The 19,076-nt window shown below is 34.3% G+C and overlaps 1 protein-coding gene across 1 annotated transcript in view; it reads right to left on the reverse strand.

Moving 5' to 3' along the window:
- The window catches only part of PPP1R3A (protein phosphatase 1 regulatory subunit 3A), a 43,526-nt gene extending 33,205 nt beyond the window's left edge, over positions 1-10,321 (reverse strand). The window contains exon 1 of the mRNA XM_008053877.1: positions 9,474-10,321. Within this exon, the coding sequence (XP_008052068.1) occupies positions 9,474-10,258 (785 nt within the window). The 5' untranslated portion in view covers positions 10,259-10,321. The remainder of the gene's footprint in view (positions 1-9,473) is intronic.
- Positions 10,322-19,076: the final 8,755 nt, after the last annotated feature.

Here is a 19,076-nt window from a genome sequence, read left to right on the forward strand (position 1 = left end):
TATATTCATTGATTAGATCAAATTGTTTGTAGTTAGAATTTTACATCCATACATACAGAGACACAGATTTAAGAAATTTAACATATATTCAAATGATTTCTGTTTGTAGACATAATATTAACCTGTTTTTAAACAAAAAGACTTTAAATCAATTTAAATTTCATCTGGTCATTACTTTTGAGTTTTACAAATTTATTCAAAATTTCTTTTAAGCATCTTACCTATATAGATATATTCTTGAATGAAATTTCATTAAAAGTTAGATATCTAGAAAATACTGTAACTATTATTCTAAATTATTCATTATTTGTCTAAGAAATTTTTAAGAACTATAATTCAGCTATATTTTTAGGTAGAATTGCAGAATAAACTGAGTGATGATCTGAATAATTTTAACTTTTTAATTTTGTAAAATAAAGCTTTTTTCCTTCTCTGGCTTCCACAGGAAGTACTATAATAATAGTACCTTCAACATTCAGAACTTAAGTCTGAAGAAGGCAAAACTGGAAAGCTCTTAGCTAGTCAGCTATTAGACAACTGGGCTGCCCCTGATCCATCAGTGTTTTGTCAATAAATGGTCTTTTAATAGCGATGTCATACATGTTTTATGAGAATCCAGGTTGATGATGGGTTCTTTCTTCTTTGACTTTTGCGTTAATACACTACAAACTAGTTCGCTAGTTCAGACCTCGAGGGAAAACCATGTAAAGTTATTGAGGCTATTTGACATGGAAAATAAAAATCAGTCACAGAAACAATATAATTCTACCTAACTTGAAAGTATAAGGATAGGAATTCCAACATTTAATTCAAATGAAATAATAATAAATAAATGGCTAGATTAAAGACAACAATATGAATGGCAACAAAAGACACAGAACTTCTTTATAGAACACGTTAGTTAAGAACACAGTCAAGGAGATAATTAAGAAGCTATATAAATATTTGATTTCGATGTTTTCAGAAGATTCTGCTAGAATCAAAGTATCTCTTCTACAATATAGTTCAGTAAACATTTTAGAAATTAAGTACTAAATTAACACTGGAAATAACCTTTATAACTATATTTACACTAAACACAATAATCTTATGTACTTACTTAAGATTATATGTGGAGAATATAACTTATTTTCTGTTGTACCTGAATGTGATTTTTAAACTCTGTGCAATTTTTCTATTGGTAAATACTTAAAATAATTCTGTTGTATTAATATACTATAATTTATAAATATTAATATTCAAAAGGAGATGTTGGTAAAATGTATTTTTTCCAGTTTCATTTCATATATAACTTATGAAACTGAAAATTACCTGAGCAAGTCTATGTGATTTATAATTGTGTGAAGACATCCACAGTAATTTTGAAAAAGAAAATCAGTTTGAGGTCTTTCTTACAGATTTAGAGTCATTAGGTTAGGTTGTATCACACCTCAATTTTACAAAACAAATCAGAAAACCACCCGTGGTATTTTGATGGTATCAATGGGCTAGAAAATGTTTTCACATAATTAGGAAAATTCTTGTCATTATTCAGTATAATTTACGTATATCAATTGGAAGGTATTTGGATCTGTTTTACTACTGCAAATTTCAAAAGTGGTAAGTACAACTCAAATTCAGAGGACAATCATTATCTTACAATGTTAAAATTCCATTTATAGTTGTGATTTATACAGCACCGATGTACAACACAGACAGATCATTTTCAGAGTAACTTGGTGTGGAGGGAATATTACAGTTTCGTAAGATAGGTTTATTTAATGTACAATTGGTCTCTGTCACTGAACAACTGCAGTATAACACTTAGATCTTGCAACTTATTTATTTTTATCATAAAATCTTTAAACAGTAGGGTGGCCTGATTCGGACTTCAAAACCAGTTATTATTAACTATTTAATAGCTAATAACACAAGCCGGGCTCGGTGCCTCAGCCTGTAATCCCGCGACTTTGGGAGGCTGAGGTGAGAGGATTGCCTGAGCCCGCAGGACCACATCTCTAAATAAATCAAAAATCAGCTGGGTGTGGCAGCGCGCACCTGTAATTCCAGCTACTCGGAAGGCTGAGGCGGAAGGATTGCCGGAGCCCAGCAGGTCGAGGCTGCGGTGGCCAGGACCGGCCACTGCACTCCAGTCTGGGTGACAGAGTGAGATTCTAACTCAAAAAAAAAAAAAAAAGATAATAACACTACCATACTAGTTATCCTAGTAAAGCTAATAGAACAGCAAGTTAGAAACCTAAAAAGAATAGAGAGTTATGTCCTGAAGAGCCTTTTCTTTTTCACATAGTGGTGGTATACAGAGAATGCTTTAAAATAGAGGAATGACTAAAATGTAATGATGCATAATATATTTTCTTAGAGGAGAATAATTATATAAACTTCAATTTTAACTTCTATTAGTAGGTATTATAGGATAATAAGGTGAATTGTGTGCAGACAACTCAGTTTTTTAGTCCAAAACAACCATCTCAATAAGAACTATCTTAAGAAATCAAATTTGTCATATTTCATTTTCATTTTTATTTTATTTTTTGTAGAGTTGGGCTCTCGCTATGTTGTCTAGGCTGGTCTTGAACTCCTGGCCTCAAGTGATCCTCCCATTTCAGCCTCCCGAAGTGCGAGGCTTACAGGCATGAGCCTCTGTGCCCAGCATGGAGTTCATTTTTTAAAAAATATCTACTTTCCAATTTTTGAACAAGTGATGTTCCAAAGATTTTTGTGTGTGTGTTTTTGTAACTCAGAAGTTGCTAAACTTTGAAAATCATTTTTCCCCATAGAAGCAATGCCTTAAACATTAGTTTCCCTAGTTAGTGCCCTAAAGTGTATTGAACCTATAACATGGCTAATTTTGAAACTATTTGTTTTAGCCTCAGTCCTGGTAACAGGAATGATAATGGGGGGGGGTCGTTCATTAATCTTGGACACAAGACTAGCCATATACAAGATTGTAAAATGTGGAATTTATCACCAATGCCACCAATACTACCATTCTGAATATCTACAAAATGTCAGCAACTGGGATAGATGCTTATATAAGTTAGCTAATGTATTCCTCATAGCAACTCTGCCAAGTAGAAATTATTACACCTGAATAAAATGGATATAAAATATAATTTATCCAAGTTCAAACAGATAGTAATTAGTTGGCATTAAAGCCCAAAGGCTTTGCCTTCTTTTAAAGCCCTTTGTTTCCATTATATTTCATTGTTTTTGTAACTGATCCCCCCCAATACACATACTCTCACACGTGTCAGCCCGTAGTGATCCCCAGAGCTCTCTTCCTTCCATGGAGCCCTCACCACAACTAGGAAGTCAAATCTGTCTTGTACCCAGTAGTGTTCTCTGCTCTAAAATTATCCATTTCCACTGTCTCGATTCAAATTAAAATTGCCTCTATGCAACTGACTTCAATGGGTATAAGACTGAGCTCGCTGCCACCACCCTAGAGGTCTCTGCTTTTAAGAGTGTGTGCGTGTCTTGTTCGTGTATATGCATACATACACATATAAACATGCAACACATATATATGTATGGCATATGCACACACACACACACACACACACACACACACACACACACACACATACATATATATAAATTTTAGGCAAGGTTACAAAGGTGAAGTGGCAGAGTATAGAGTGGGAGTGTCCAACCCCCAGGATGCAAACCGTACTGGTGGCACGGAGCTCCGCCTCTTGTCAGATCAGATGCTGCATTTGATTCTCGAAAGAGAACGGACCCTATTGTGAACTGTGCATGCGATAGATCAGGGTGCAATGCTCTTTATGAGAATCTAATACTCGATGATCCTCTCTCACCCCACCCCACTCCACCCCATTGCCTCACTGTCCCCGGAAAAATTGTCTTCCACGAAACCAGTCCCTGACGTCAAAAAGTTGAGGACCGCTGATTTGCAGGATCTGATGAGTTTGATAGGACGCAGGGCAATCGGGTCCACCTCAGTATCTGACCCTACATGTTCCTGTTTAATGATTAGGGTAACAACTCGGAACAAGGACAAGAGTCAAAGGTAGCGGTATTGAAGGAAGACAAAAAACTGAGTTGGCCCGCTTTACAATGGTGCCATCTTTTTTCTTTCTTTCTTTCTTTCTTGCCTGCAGCATTTTTGGCTCAGAATTCTTGGGCCCTGCTCCATTTTTACAGGCTGCAGATGGACTTCTGGTGGGGAGGTTAGGCTACTAAAAATCCCAGAGGATCCATTTGAGGCATGGCATGCATAGTGACTCCTTCCAGCCAGAGCTTGAGTGAAGCATTGAATGAGAACACCCTCTTGCTCCTCTTCTCTCAAAAAAAGTTTCAAAACTACTCTAGGGAAAGTCTAGGATGGGATATGGATTTCCACAAAACGAGGATGCCAAGAAGCCTTGGTTAATCTCCAAGGAAATTTGAAGCCAGTTGGCGCCTTGCTGTCAACCAGCTGGCTGCTTTCAAACACCCTCCTGATGGACCCTGCGCAGCTGTGTTTTATGTTTCCATATGGCCTTGCCAGAGGTCCCTCCCCTTAAACAGACGCAGCTTCCACAATTAGTGTGGACTCAAAACGAGTTAGTTATGGAATACATTAGGTCCCAAAGGCCTCATGGGGCTATTTACACCTCTTTGGACTATTTCCAGGACCCCAGATTATACTGTACGTGTAAATTAAGGAAGTCTCATGATCCAACAGCAATGACTGGAACACGCAACATGGCCATATCTTATGCCCCATTTCTCAATGCTTTTCTTGGCCTCATTTTAACAATTTTACCACCCTGAAAGATAAACTCTCAGTATTCTTAAAATTTTGCTTTGGAAAGGATTTTTCTCTTTCCCATTCCTGAGTGTGCCTGGTTCTATTCCTCAAGTACAAAAATTAAGGACTAATCAATTTTCTCCCTTGGCATTAAAGTCACTTAGGACTTTATTTGCATTTACCTGGCTGAGCTACAAATACCATCAAATACCTATATCATGCAGTTTCTTTATTTAAAATAATACATTGGTTTCACATAATAAAATACAAAACCAAATGAAGTCAACCTGTGTTCCTAGCCCTTAGGAACATACATTTAGCAGGTGATGAGGGAAAAAAAAAAAAGAATGCTAAGAAAGCCACTTCCCTGGCCAAAATACAAGATCAGTTATAGATCACATATTCTTGAAAAACCTTACATGCAAATATTCTTATTTCATTTTTTTAATCTGTGGCTTCCACTGTATACCCAGAGAATATGAGCTTGGTTTTGATGTTTTCTCGCCCCCACCCCACCCCCAACTCACATCTCTCTACCTTGCAAGGCCTTTCTCCTTGGGGCTTTTCCATGTCTTCACAGGCCTGAGTCACGTCTCTGATTACATTTCTCAGTTGGATACTGCTCCCTAACAACTCAGAAACTGACACACGGACACTTAATAAAGATTTATTAAATGGGCTTTAGAACCTGAACAAGGAAACTTATCATGTCTGGAGAAATAAGTCCAAGAGTCAGGAAATTAGCTGAGCAAGATTTGATAATAGTGGTGATAATTATGACAGTGAGCTTTTAATGATTACTCTTTATGTGCCTAACACTCTACTAGAAGCTTAAAATGAGATATAATCTCATTTTACTTTAATCATCACAACATCATGCATCATGACCCCCTATTTGACAGGTGAATAAACTGAGGCTTTAGGAACTAAAGTAATATGCCTACAGCCACATAGCTATTAAGCATATGTTACTGGGATTAATATGCATGTCTATTGAATGCCAAAATGAATGCTTTTTTTTTTTTTAACCACTTCCTTTCTGCTTCTTCAGTTTTTAGTCTATTAAGTGTGGAAATTTTATCACTCCCTAAGTTCTGGTCCAGTTTTAAGATGTTTCAGATATAAGATGATACATATTTCAAGAAAATTTATAGTTCAATTTGTTTTGCTTGTTGATTAAAATCCTATGAGAGACAAAGGAATGGCTCTCCAAAGCTGAAAATTTAGGAGCCCTGAAAGGAAAGAAGAGAGGAATTTGGGGGCAGCTTGAGCCTTACCAGAGTTTTTCATATACACCTGAAGCTAGAATTAGCATTGTATTGTCACAGCAGTGAACATTTACTGAAAACTTACTATGTGCCAGACATGCTAAAAGTTTATATGTAGATCTCAGACAACCTGTAGGAGACAGAGCTATTGTTATTCTCAATTAACAAATGAAGAAATTAAGCTTTATTTGCCCAAGCTCACTTACCTAGTATGTGGTGGAGCTTGTATGCAAACTCCGATATGTTTAAATCTGAAGTCCATTATCTTAACTTTAAGGTTACTGTATACTGTTTCCACATGCTATTTTAGCTTATTTATTTATGTACTTTTAATGTGATTTATATCAATGCCATTTGTCACTTATTTTTTTAATAAAGCTCATGGGATGTAGAACAGAAATCTGCTTAGTCTGTCTGCTAGCACTTACTCCAGTGCTGCATGCGTGGTGATACTTAACAAGAATCTCATGATGCATGCCTTTCAGTGCAATTAAATACCTTTGGGTCACTCTCAGTCACATGCCTGTGAGTTACAAACTCTGATTTCCTCTCTCTCTCTCCACATATTTATTTCTGTCCAAAGTGGATAGACTATTAAGCACCAAAAGAAAATAAGACAACCCACACCAATGTGGAGATTTGAAAACTCTAACCTGAGAAAAATCTCCATAGACAAAACATAATGCCTGGGTGGGTGATTGACTTAACAGAAATCCTACCTAAATGTGTTCCCACAATTCATTCTGTACTTATTAGAAGGGATTATTGACACTTGCAGAAGATACAATCTCAGGGATCCTGAGAGCAAATTAACTTTGGTATTAAGAGGAATTGAAGTTAGATGTTACTCTCTATACTAGGGCAGCCTAATTTTCATTTTAACTATGACTTATATTACATAATATTATTAATCTATTTGCATGTATAAAGCAAAAAAAAATACATTTCTCTTCTGTTTTTATCTTCTGAAAGAAACACCCTCCAAATTAAGCTACATAGGAACTCTGGAAATACTTAAGACCCATTTAGATTCTGTAACTATTTGGAGGGAGGAGGATATTTTAGAAACTACAATTTTTTGATCAAATAAGTGTAAGCTCATTTTTATTTTAGCCAAGTACACGTTTTGTAAAACAACACTAATAAGGTATGCTATTTTTCTCTAATCAAATTCCTCACAATAAAATCCAACTGCAATATTCATTTAGAAATCTGATAATGCTCTCTTGTGTGAGTTTTAGGAATATTTGAAACCCCACTGCATATAAATTATATCATGGAAAAGCTGTATAAATATTCTATTATGGCACATGCTGTTCTAAGGATCTGTCAGGATTTCCTTTATACACTCCATTTTGAGTGGTATATAAATCAGATGTAAAAATTCATGTTGGACTGAGACTCAGCACAAAAAGCCTCCTCCAGAGGCAAATGCTTTTTTTTCAAAATGTGGTTTGAATTATGTTGGTCATTTTTAAGCTATAGAAGTGCAGAAAATGTATTTGTGGTTTTGAAGGAGAGAGATTTTTTCCATTTTTATAACTCATTAGGAAACTTTACAGGCCTTTAGACCATTTTGTGGTTTAGTTCTTCTCAGGTTTTTCCCCAAAGCAGTATTAAAACTTGAATGGTGTCCGCAATGAATCCAATGATTGCTGCTCTGAATACAAATGTATGTGTGGATATACATAGTTCTACTTATCTTCAACTAGAAGTTGTTCCAAAAATATTGTGACTGAAGTAGAAGATTAGGTCTATCATCAGTTGCCCATTCTTTGTCTTGGCATCAGTCAAGTTTGGCCTATCAGAGGACATACCTATCCAGACTGCAGGTCAGCAGGCATTGCTTGTAATTTTAAAGCTGTATACTTGCAAAAAAAGAACCCACTGAGTTCAACACTGCTTCTTTTATAACCTCTTTGACAATAAGACTGCACCTTTCCTAAAATCTGCTTTCTCTAACATACAGAGCAAGTGGCAGCACATTTAATAGACATTCACTGATAATTATCTCATTTATAAAGTATTTAGTGTATATATAAATTCATTTGCTAAATAATGTAGAACTTATTTAGTCTGTGTGGTTAACATGCTACGAATAATTTCAAAAGCATCTAAATGATTGTTTAAGCATGTGTAGAGATTATGATTATATTATGTCTCTTAACAGTGTCAGCTAAGATCTAAGAAAGTTTGATTTAGACTAAGAAAGTAGCATAGTTTGCAGTTGAATCATCCAATCTTTCAAATGACTTTATAGGAGAATGAAACAAAAATAATTTATGTTTGAATTGCTTCCATCTATACTATCCACTTATTCAGATTGTTAACATATTGAAACAATGCATTTAGTAAAAATTTCCCAATGTCATATGTTTTTTTTTTATTAAATTCCACTTAGATAGAGAATTAGAATCTGGGTGTCTTGATGCTTAACACAGTTTCCTTTTCATCCTATTACACTATTTCTGGTGCAGTTACTGAAATTTTTGAGTTTAGGGACAGTTAGGATGGAGCAATCAGAGGATAATCAAACATTTGCCTGTGGCTGATGGAGCCATGTGGACTTTCCCAAGGGAACGCTGAGGAGCAGAGGGGTCTAACTTCTCCTGAATGTTTTATCTACTAACCTGGTGTCATGGAAATTAGCCAACTCTGTATTATCCAGAGATCTGAATACCAGTTTTCTTCATTTTTCACATTAACAAGAGAGCAGGGTTACTAATGAGGGGTCGCATCCCAAATCTCTAATCTATATAGCTGAATTCCTTATTTATATTTGGGTCATTTTTTATTCTGTTCCATTTGCTTTTACTAAATTATACTAATTTGTTTTCCATAATGTTACATTTGGTTATAATTAGGAAATTTGGTGTGCAATTCATATGTCACTCATATACTCATTTCTTTGTGTTAGTTTATCATTAGAGTCATATCTTTTATAATTTAACTTAACATGCATCATTCCAAGCATCCCTGTATGACTCATTTTGTCATTAAGAAGTTTTTTGCAGCTTTTGGGGGAAGTCTACAAATTTCTGAGCACTATATACATATTGAAACACAGTTTTATGTTCATCAAAACAGTTTCAAAATAAAGCATAGACACTTAAAAACCACTGAAAATAAATACCAAAGTAAATAGTTTTTATGTATGAGGAATCTAGATTTCATGGTTTGGACACAAGTAATTTGTAACTCATTAGGAACACATTTTCTTCCCCTCAATCTACTGCATTATATCCAATTTTTTTCTCACTTTTGGAGGAGAAATAACACAGTGCTATTATTTGAATAGCACTGACCTTGTTAAAACTTGGCACCATTGTTTTTTATATAGCAAGTGGTATGTTTTTAAATAGAATGACTATTTCTTACAACACACAAAATAAAGAATGGCATTTTAAAAACTTTAAGCTATGAACAGCAAAAAATGTAAGATATATTCTCACCTTGATTTTACTTTTAAGCAGCCTTTTATTTGTCGATTAGGAACTTCTTCCCGGGGTTTTACAGGCTCCGGCTCTTGTTCCTTCTTTTGACAAACCAAGGTATAATTTGTGCCACTATTATTTGACCAAAATGTACCAACAGAAGTTTCATAACGTATACAAAACTCAACTTTACTGCCATCTTTCTGATAAGGAGGAACTAACGAAATCTTAAAGGAAAACTGATCAGTTTCACCATCACATGAATTAGGAACATATTCTGCTAAAATGTCATAATGTGTCTGCCAGTCATCTAAGGACATTCTCACATACACTAACTTCTCAAAAGAGACATTCAAAACTCGAATAATACCCTTGATACTTGTAGACCCAGGAAGAGACTCAGTTGACTCCAAAATCGCTTTCTGTATTTGTAGCTGTTGCATAAGATCTTCTTTTGAAGAAGGCAAGTCAAATAGTGGAACTAAAACATATTCTGTGTGGAAAATGTCCTTTCTTAAGTCAAACGTGGTTGAAGCACTCGGTAATTCCCAGCAATCAAACTCTTTAACAGACACAAGATTGAATCCAAAGGCATCAGCGAATGAAACTCTTCTAGTTCCTGAAGATGGAGTGTCCAGGTACATGTCTTCAGAGGAATCAGAACCTCGTCTACTTGGTTGAGGGGAGAAACCAGGTTTGAAAGTAACTTTAACTTCTTCATCTTCACAAAGAGAATCAGATAAATTAGGAACTTCTAAAAAATTATCTTTGCTAATCTGACTAGGTACTTCAGAAGGCTCCATTGGGCTCTCTGATATCAAATAAGGGAGAACTATACAACTGGTAGAGGCTGATATTTGAGATACTGAGGCTTAAAATAAGTATAATGTTACAGTTGACATTGCAAAAAGGAGTCAGGTCTATAAATAGGTCCAATGGCGTGTAAACTATGCTAGCCTGCCTCCAAAGGCCTTTAATATGATAGCAACTATGCTACTCTCGCCAGTATGTTTCAGATTTAACTCTCAGTTTATAAAGTTGCGTTTGTTTATGAGTTAAGTTCCAAAGAGACATTTAAACACCATTTTCTGCAATATTAAAACTTCTAAAACTTTAGGATAAAAGTATTATGTTAATGAGTTGATGCTAAACTTGCAACATTTTAAAAAAGTAAAATAAAATCAGTATCACAACACTGAATATGTAGTTTGAATTAAATTAATCCGTGGAGCAGGTAAGTGCAGACATGAGTGGGTGAGAATACATAGAAATGGACAGATCCAGAGCCTACTAATAATGACAGCTATCACCTTCGGGACTCATAAATGAAAAAATGTTTATTCTAAAAGTGTTAAATAGAGGTGCTAAAAGTTCTGAGGAAGGAAACATGATGTAAATAGGCAAGGTATCGTCTGAAATAATCCATGAAGAGTAGGTAGAATTTAGACTTGCAAGGTTGGAGTGAAGTGGAATTTTCAAGTATAGGAAATAGCCTGAGCCAAAGCCCAGTACAAATAATTGATCAAACTCGTTATTTTAAATAAACATTAGTAAATTTCTTTTAATTAAGCCATGGGAAAATCAGGTCTTGTGTTATTAACTTGAAAATGTAAGTGGGCAAAGGTGAACCTAGCCAGGAGTAAAACACTTATCTAGAATAAAATGTTTTTCTTTGGCAAATTGCCATTGTATGCCCACAAAGCAGAAGTTGCTACCATGACACCTTGAAATTTGATGTGATTTAGACTCTCACATGTTTTTTGAGTTAGTATAAAACCCATATTGGGAGATGGCAATTTGGCAAAAATCTATAAAAATTTTAAATGCACACAATTTGACCCAGAAATCTCCCAGTTAGAAATTTGTTCTATCAGTATGGGAAAGCATATAAAGATAAATATAGATATATGTTCATAGCAGAAATGTGTATTTTAAAATCTCTAGAAACCTATTTAAATGTCCATCAACAGGAAATTGAATTGCATAAAGTAGTGGATGGAAAAATAATTTTCCAAAATTAAAAATGACTAATGTCTAGGAGGAAAAATAATAAAATTAATTAGGCTTTATCTTATTCACACAGTTAGAGTGGGCGGTGACCACATAGATTAATCAAGAGTAGGAAACTGTTATGGAAATGACATTCTCTTGCAAACCTGATGACCATGAGTAGCCTTATTTCAAGGTACCTAAAAAATATTATTATGTAGTCAAGGAAATTTGTAACAAAGTACTTCATAGAAATTAGTAAATAATTCACATAGCCACACAACTCATAGAATAGAATAATGAGAGTTTACAATGTAATAACATACTAAACAATTTTAACTATCCAGTGGTTATAAGCAGAGAATGGAGTTCTATCAATTGATAGATAAGACAGGTAGAATACAGAGAATCTATATATAACCTTAAGAAATGATTTGTAATTTGTTTCATTTTTTGTCTTTTTCAAAGGCTATAGACTGTAACATTTAACTTTAAAGACATCATACATCTCCGCATCAGAAAATGGGCCTGTTATTTGATCTAAACTTTTCTTTTTTTTTTTTTTTTTTTTGAGTTGGAATCTCACTCTGTCGCCCAGACTGGAGTGCAGTGGCCGCTCCCAGCCACCGCAGCCTCGACCTGCTGGGCTCCGGTGATCCTTCCGCCTCAGCCTTCCAAGTAGCTGGAACTGCAGGCGCGCGCTACCACACCCGGCTAATTTTTTTTTTTTTAATTGTAGAGATGAGGTCTTGCCAGGTTGCCCAGGCAGGTCTCGAACCTGCGGGCTCGGGCAATTCACTCACCTCAGGCTCCCAAAGCGCTGGGATTACAGGCTGAGCCACCAAGCCCGGCTTGATCTAAACTTTTCCCTTTTTAATGTGTCTCTTTACACAAGAACCACTCTCTTGATTTATAGTAATCACTGTCTTTCTTTCAGAGTTTATAACCTTCACATTATTGTAGATAGTTGACATGTCCCCCCTTAGTCACCACTTAACTAAATCAGAGTGATTTTATCTTTTTAATCTCTTCTCATGTGTCAGTCCTCCAGCACTTTTTTTTTTTTAATCATTTTGTTACTCCTCTATGAACTCCTTCCAGCTTGCCTCTATTTTTCTGTTAATGAGCTGCCCCCGGATGAATGCAATAGTACAGATCGAGTGTCTCTGGAGCATGAAAAGAAATACCAATGACTTCAGCCTTGTGACTCGGGGTTTATATTCAGTTAAAATTCACATTTCCTTGCTTTGTTTCCATCTCATAGATCAGACTAACATCGCGTTTTCTCATTTCTATGACTACCTCAATTTATCTTAACTTTTATCACATTCGTCCTCAGAAGTTTGGCTATACAGTTTTTAGCAGAGTTCTTTGCTGTTGTTGTTGTTGTGTGTGTTTGATTTTTTTTTTTTTTTTACAAACCAAAGTTCAATTTTCCGTGCATTCTATATTTTTTGTATTAATCAAAGATCCTCAAAGGTTCTTTAACATAAAGCACAGTATCAGTCAGGATCCCAGTAAATAGGAAATAGACAGCATGCTCAAATAATATTATTCCAGGAGGGTTTATTTACAAGAATCTATTTATAAAGTGTAAATGCAGAAAAGCCACAAGAACTAGTGTGACAAACTAGGGCCAGTTGCATCAGAGCTGTTATCATCCCTCAAGGGATAAGGGAAGGGAGCAATTAACAGAACTTGAAAGCACAAAGTACCATAAAGAGCTTACTGGTTAGAAACCTGGTCAAGGGACACAGTCGGCTAAAAAGACCTTGCCTGGAGTGACTCCGGAACATAAATACACTGAATTCACTCTTGCCTTTCCTAAGATGTTCTACCAAACCTACCCTTTGCCAGAGGGCATGGGTACTGTCATAGTTCATCCAGTTCAGTCTCCTGGAGCAGAGAGCAGGGTAGAAAATAACATAAAAGGTGATAAGTGCATTTGAAAGTGCAAACAGAAGATATATGGGATTAAACATATGCAAATATAATTATATATTATATACATATAAAACTTAAAATATGTACCTATGTTTCTCTTTCTTTATACATATTCCACCTCAGTGCTGAGTTTCTATTACCTGATCTTTTATTGTCACAGCTTCAAGCAAAAAAAGGTGAAACCTCTAAAGTCTGTAAACTCTAATCCAGTGCAAGTTACAAATAAGAGAGATTGAGTTTATCCATAAATAGCTAAGAAAGAAAGGGTCTTTTTGTTTTAGATTAATTGTAAGTTTTCATTTGTTTCTTTGTTATCATTGGTCTTTGCAATTTAAAGTCAAGAATCTTTTTGTCAAAAGGGGATCTGGAACAGTGATTCTTTTGACTAGAGATAAATAATAAAATCACTGGGAGATATTCAGACGACACAAGCTCAGATACATCATCAGAGCTAGTGAATAAGAGTTTCCAGGGTGATGATGATGATGCTTTACAACAGATTCTGGTGTACAGACCTGGTTAAGATACACAATCTACCACCAGTCTGTTGGCCACAGTTAGGGATTTTTTTTTCTAGTTATGAAAACAACTGTAGCATTTATCTTTCAAGTATGATGTGCTCTTTTTGATAGGGAGCCTAAGAAATGCTTTTACCCCCCAAAAATGACACAAGTATTTAATAGAGTTGCAGAGTGGCAGAACTCTAAGGGCACTTAGCAATCATCTAGGCTAGTCACTTCATTTTCACATAAGAAAACATAAGTCCAAAGCAATGAAGGACTCCATTATTTAATAACGAGAACTGACTTGAACCCAGCTTTCCCTTGCTTTCCGTCCAGTATTCTCCATATTATACCTTGCATATGCCAACTTCTGGTTTCAGAATTCATAATTAACAAATTAATCATTTTTTGAAAATAGTCATTACAATTAATTTGTTCTGAATTTCTTTTATTTTTTTAAAAATCAATTAACTTTTGTGAACTTTCTTCTTTCCATTTGATGAAAAATCTCCAGGGGTGTCCAGATAATTTTTCGTTGTGACAGGGGCTCTCAACCTTTTCCAACCCATGCTCCCTTTGATAAATATAATATCTTACACTGTCCTCTCTTTCCCTCAGAAACTCAACCACATTTATATTTGGAGATTTCTTATCTAAATTATAAAAATGAGTTATGTAATGTCCTTAGAAATAATATTGACACTTAGTATTTTAAAAGACAAAGGACACTACCTCAAACATAGTCTGAGACATAAATTTGTTTGTCAAATAATCATTGAAAAAAAATTCTTTGAAATTGTTTACATCTACTAATAGACCAAGCACAGATAAGTCAGTAGAGAATGGAAACTTTGCCAGGTAAAAGATAGATTTTTAAAGGGATGTTTAATGTATTCCTGGGAGAGTTGAATGATTCATTTAGGTAATTGATCAGGTTATAGCAGAAGAATTTGCCACCAAAAGCAGCATCCAGATTCTTTAGCCTTAATTTACAACAGAAAAACTAATAATTACACTCAAGCATCAAGTGCTTATTTTATATGGATTGTATGATGTGCTTTAAACTCTTTTGACCAAAACAAAGGCATATAAATGTAGAGTAGAATTATAGTTCTAATTAATTATAATTTCTAATTAATTATAGAAAGCAAGGAAAAATCAGGGCTAAGCCCTTCATTTTACACTTAAGAAAACTGAAATCTTGATGGTTAGCTGGATTCTTACCTTTTGTGGGTAATTCCAGCATTAACCTCAGAAGGAAAATATATTATAAGCTTAATGATAGATACCATGTGATAATACCTTAGTAAATTATTAATTAATCCACAAAATACATGCTTAGAGTATACGCAGTTTTAAAATATAGCTAAGTATACTATATTAAGAAAGTCAGTAGGTCTAAATTCTATAATCATACTTATTTATATCATTAATAAACTTTATGACCTTGGAACTCATTTAACTTCTTTTTATAAATGTGTGAATATTTATTATTTAAAATCTCTTCAAAACTTGGAAATCTATAAATACATGAACCATTTATCATGACAGTTGGCATTTATTTGTGAAGAAATATATACTGACTTTCTACTTCATATCAGGCACTTTGTTATATTATAATATTACAAAATTAAATATAAAATACAGAATCTGAGCTGGGCTCGGTGGCTCAGCCTGTAATCCCGCGCCTTTGGGAAGCTGAGGTGAGTGGATTGCCTGAGCCCGCAGGTCCGAGACCCGCCTGGGCAGGCGAGACCTCATCTCTACAATAAATCAAAAAATTAGCCGGGTGTGGTAGTGCGCGCCTGTAATTCCGGTTATTTGGAAGGCTGAGGCAGAAGGATCGCCGGAGCCCAGCAGTTCAAGGCTGCGGTGGCCGGGAACAGCCACTGCACTCCAGTCTGGGCGACAGAGTGAGACTCCAACTCAAAATAAATAAATAAATAAAAAACATAAAAAATAAAAATAAATAAAAATAAATAAAAATATCTGTTCTCAACAGCTTAGCATCTAGTGGTGAGATAGAGAATAGCAGAAATTCTCCACCACAATGTAACTCATTTCCTTGCCCTAATAAACAGCCTTAGTTATTAAATGGGAAATATTGGAAATAATTCTTATTAACTTGGCTTTAGGGGCACTGCCTATATTCTCTTCTTTATCCTGTTGGAAATGGACTCTTATTTTACAGACAAGTTTTTATAAATCAGCAAGCAGGGACCAATCATTCCTATTTCAAAGAAGCCTGAACTTGAAATCCTATAAAATACAGACTCTTGTGGCTGCTATCTATGTTGTTAATTTTATTACCTATTTAATTTCAGGGACTCTAGTGCTAGTATGCTAGTCAAAAATGTTCTGCTAATTTTTCATCCCATATTTTCACTCTAGGTAAGGACACCAATCATGGAATGCTCAAGAGTCTATGCCAGAGTACAATGTCCCTCAGTGTGATACATGTCTTCTAAGGTCATTGCTTTTCACAATTAAGGAAAAGGCAAAATTCAAGATTTGTTTCTAATTATATGAATGTGAATTATTAGAAGAATATTTTGAATGTTAATCTTACACTTGAAATTATTATTTCTAATAATTTTTAGACAATATTTATTGGGATTCATTTTTGGACACTTATGTCATTTTTTTGGATACAAATAATTATTTCATTAAACATATTTGACTGGAACAAGGTTAACAAAGTTGCCAAGAGTGTGTGTTTTATAATAAAACAGACCTGATTCCAAATGCCTACTCTCTTACCTGTGAGCTGTTTGATCTTAAGCAGGATATTTAACTACTCTGTGCCTCATTTTTCATTCTATGAATGAAGCACATTATTGCTTAAGTCATTTGGATGTGTAAGGATTAAACTAGAATGTGTCTATAAGCAATTGTCAATAGTGACAAGTCTATCAAAAGCAGTAAAAAATTCTGTACATTACTATTGATATTCTTACTGATAATATTGCAATATAGTTGATTGTACTTATATTACTGAGAGACAATACAGCTGTGAGGTTTGAGAACACAGTATCTGGGGGTATACTGCATAAGTCTCAAATTTTGCTTCTTCTATTTATAAGCTGAGTGGCCTTAGGTAATGATTGACTCTTTCTGTGCTTTTATTTCCCCATCTGAACAATAGGAATACTAATGGCTCCTACCTCCAAGGGTTGTTACAAAGACCAAATGAATGAATATATGGAAAGCTTTTGAAACAATAAAAATATTAATATCAGTTAAAATTATTATGGTTAAAAATTTACAAGGAAAAACATTACTTAAAGTCTCATCATCTAATATAGCTATTGTGTGTTTTTCTTACATTTTTCTTTGTAAAAGTTTCATGAGAACAAAATATCTTTTTTGTGCACCATTGTATCCCCATAAATTCCAAAGTATGCAAATGAATGAATGGATGGGACAGATGGATGAATAAATCAATGGATTGAGGGATGAATGGGTAAATGGATGAATGATAGGCAGAATTAATGCATTTAACATAAGGCCTCTTTTTCCTTATATCAAATTTACAGTAACTTTTATTGCTATTTCTGTATTTCTACAATACAGTAAAAATCAGTGTTTATAGTATAAGGTCCTGAAGTAGCTTCTAAATCATTACACAATGGCTATTATTGTGTTATATATGTGGCAATTCTCTAACTGCAAGATATTTTGTTAGACAGCATACTTTATTCTTTGTTTAGGGCAGACATTTTCTGTGCTAAACAGTAAATACTAATGCATGCTGTTGGTGACCCTCTATAATGTGTACATCCAAATAAGTGCAGAATAAAGAACTGCCTTAGTTGTTTTAGATTTGTTTTATATTCCTCTACTTTAGAGGCATGTTTTCCTTGGACCACCATTAGTTCAGATAAACAAAAGACTTTTGCCTTCTTTACTCCATACAAGTCCTTCCTTGGTGTCACTGAATTCAATAAATGGCTCAAGATAGGATAAAACAACACAGGACATGGAAGGAAATAAAATTTGATTGTAGAAAATCAAGAGTTCTGGGATTTTGTCATGAGATCCTAAATAAATCAACATATAAGAAATTACATTTTTCAATCTGTTTATAGGGTAGTATTATAAGCTATGTGACTTCTTTTTTTATGGATCTTCTGTCATTTGGGTTACTTAATATAGGTAAAAATTCAGCAATAATTATGGATTTCTCTAAAAGTTTCAAAGATTATGCATGAGTTTTATGCAGTACTTGGCACAGTTTTGGGTGATAACGAATACTTTAAGTCTCTGCAACAATTTAAAAAAATCAACTAAATTTACCATTCTGAGTAGAACGTCTAATAATGTTTAATATTGTAACAAAGCCAGCAACATTATTAACATGACTTAGTTGTTTAAATTGGTTTACCGAACTAGGAGTTTCTAATCTACAATATGTGGATTCTACAGGCTTTGTAGATGGAAAACAAAGTGTCTGAAAAACTCTCTGAAATTATGGGTTAAATTTGTGCATGGACATATTTTATTGTGTAGAATATACAAAATTTTAATCCCAGGTCCCTGAATAAAAAAATTTAAGGATTTGCAAACGATAATTATTATTTATATCTTCAAATTATTATTTAACAATCAGGAAGAGTTGGTTCTACGAATCAAAAGTAAAATATAGGCCTGTCTGTATTTTTTGTGTACCTATAGTTGCTGTTTAGCCCAAACTGAATCAGTATCCATCATAAAAATGTCTTTGCTATTTAATATGAAAAATACATTATCATGTTTTTATGAATACATATACACACTATGCATACATAATTTGAAAATTTAGGTGAGAAATAAATAGAACTTAATATTTCATAAGGTACTTCCTGTTACAGTGAATAGATATATTTAACATCATTCTAAATTTTCCCCTGGCAAATCATCTTTTACCACCACTACAGCAGTCAACTATCTTTGGATTATTTTGGATTTTTCTTAAGAATAGCAAAAAAAAAAAAAAAAAAAAAAAAACTAAAAAAACTAGGCATAATCTCTTGCTTAGCCCAGTAACTGAGTCATATATATTTTTAAATCATATAACAAAAAGTTGTCAAAAATAGAAGGAAGTGAGGAATATATGTTCCTTCAAGTGGAATCAGTTTAAAAGTTTAAATGATTTGTTCACTGATGAACAGTGTTTGGCTGTATAACCCATTTGGGAGTTTGTATT

The sequence above is a fragment of the Carlito syrichta genome, unplaced genomic scaffold (genome assembly GCF_000164805.1).
Source record: "Carlito syrichta isolate Samal-C Ts95f unplaced genomic scaffold, Tarsius_syrichta-2.0.1 Scaffold288795, whole genome shotgun sequence".
NCBI classification, from domain to species: domain Eukaryota; kingdom Metazoa; phylum Chordata; class Mammalia; order Primates; family Tarsiidae; genus Carlito; species Carlito syrichta.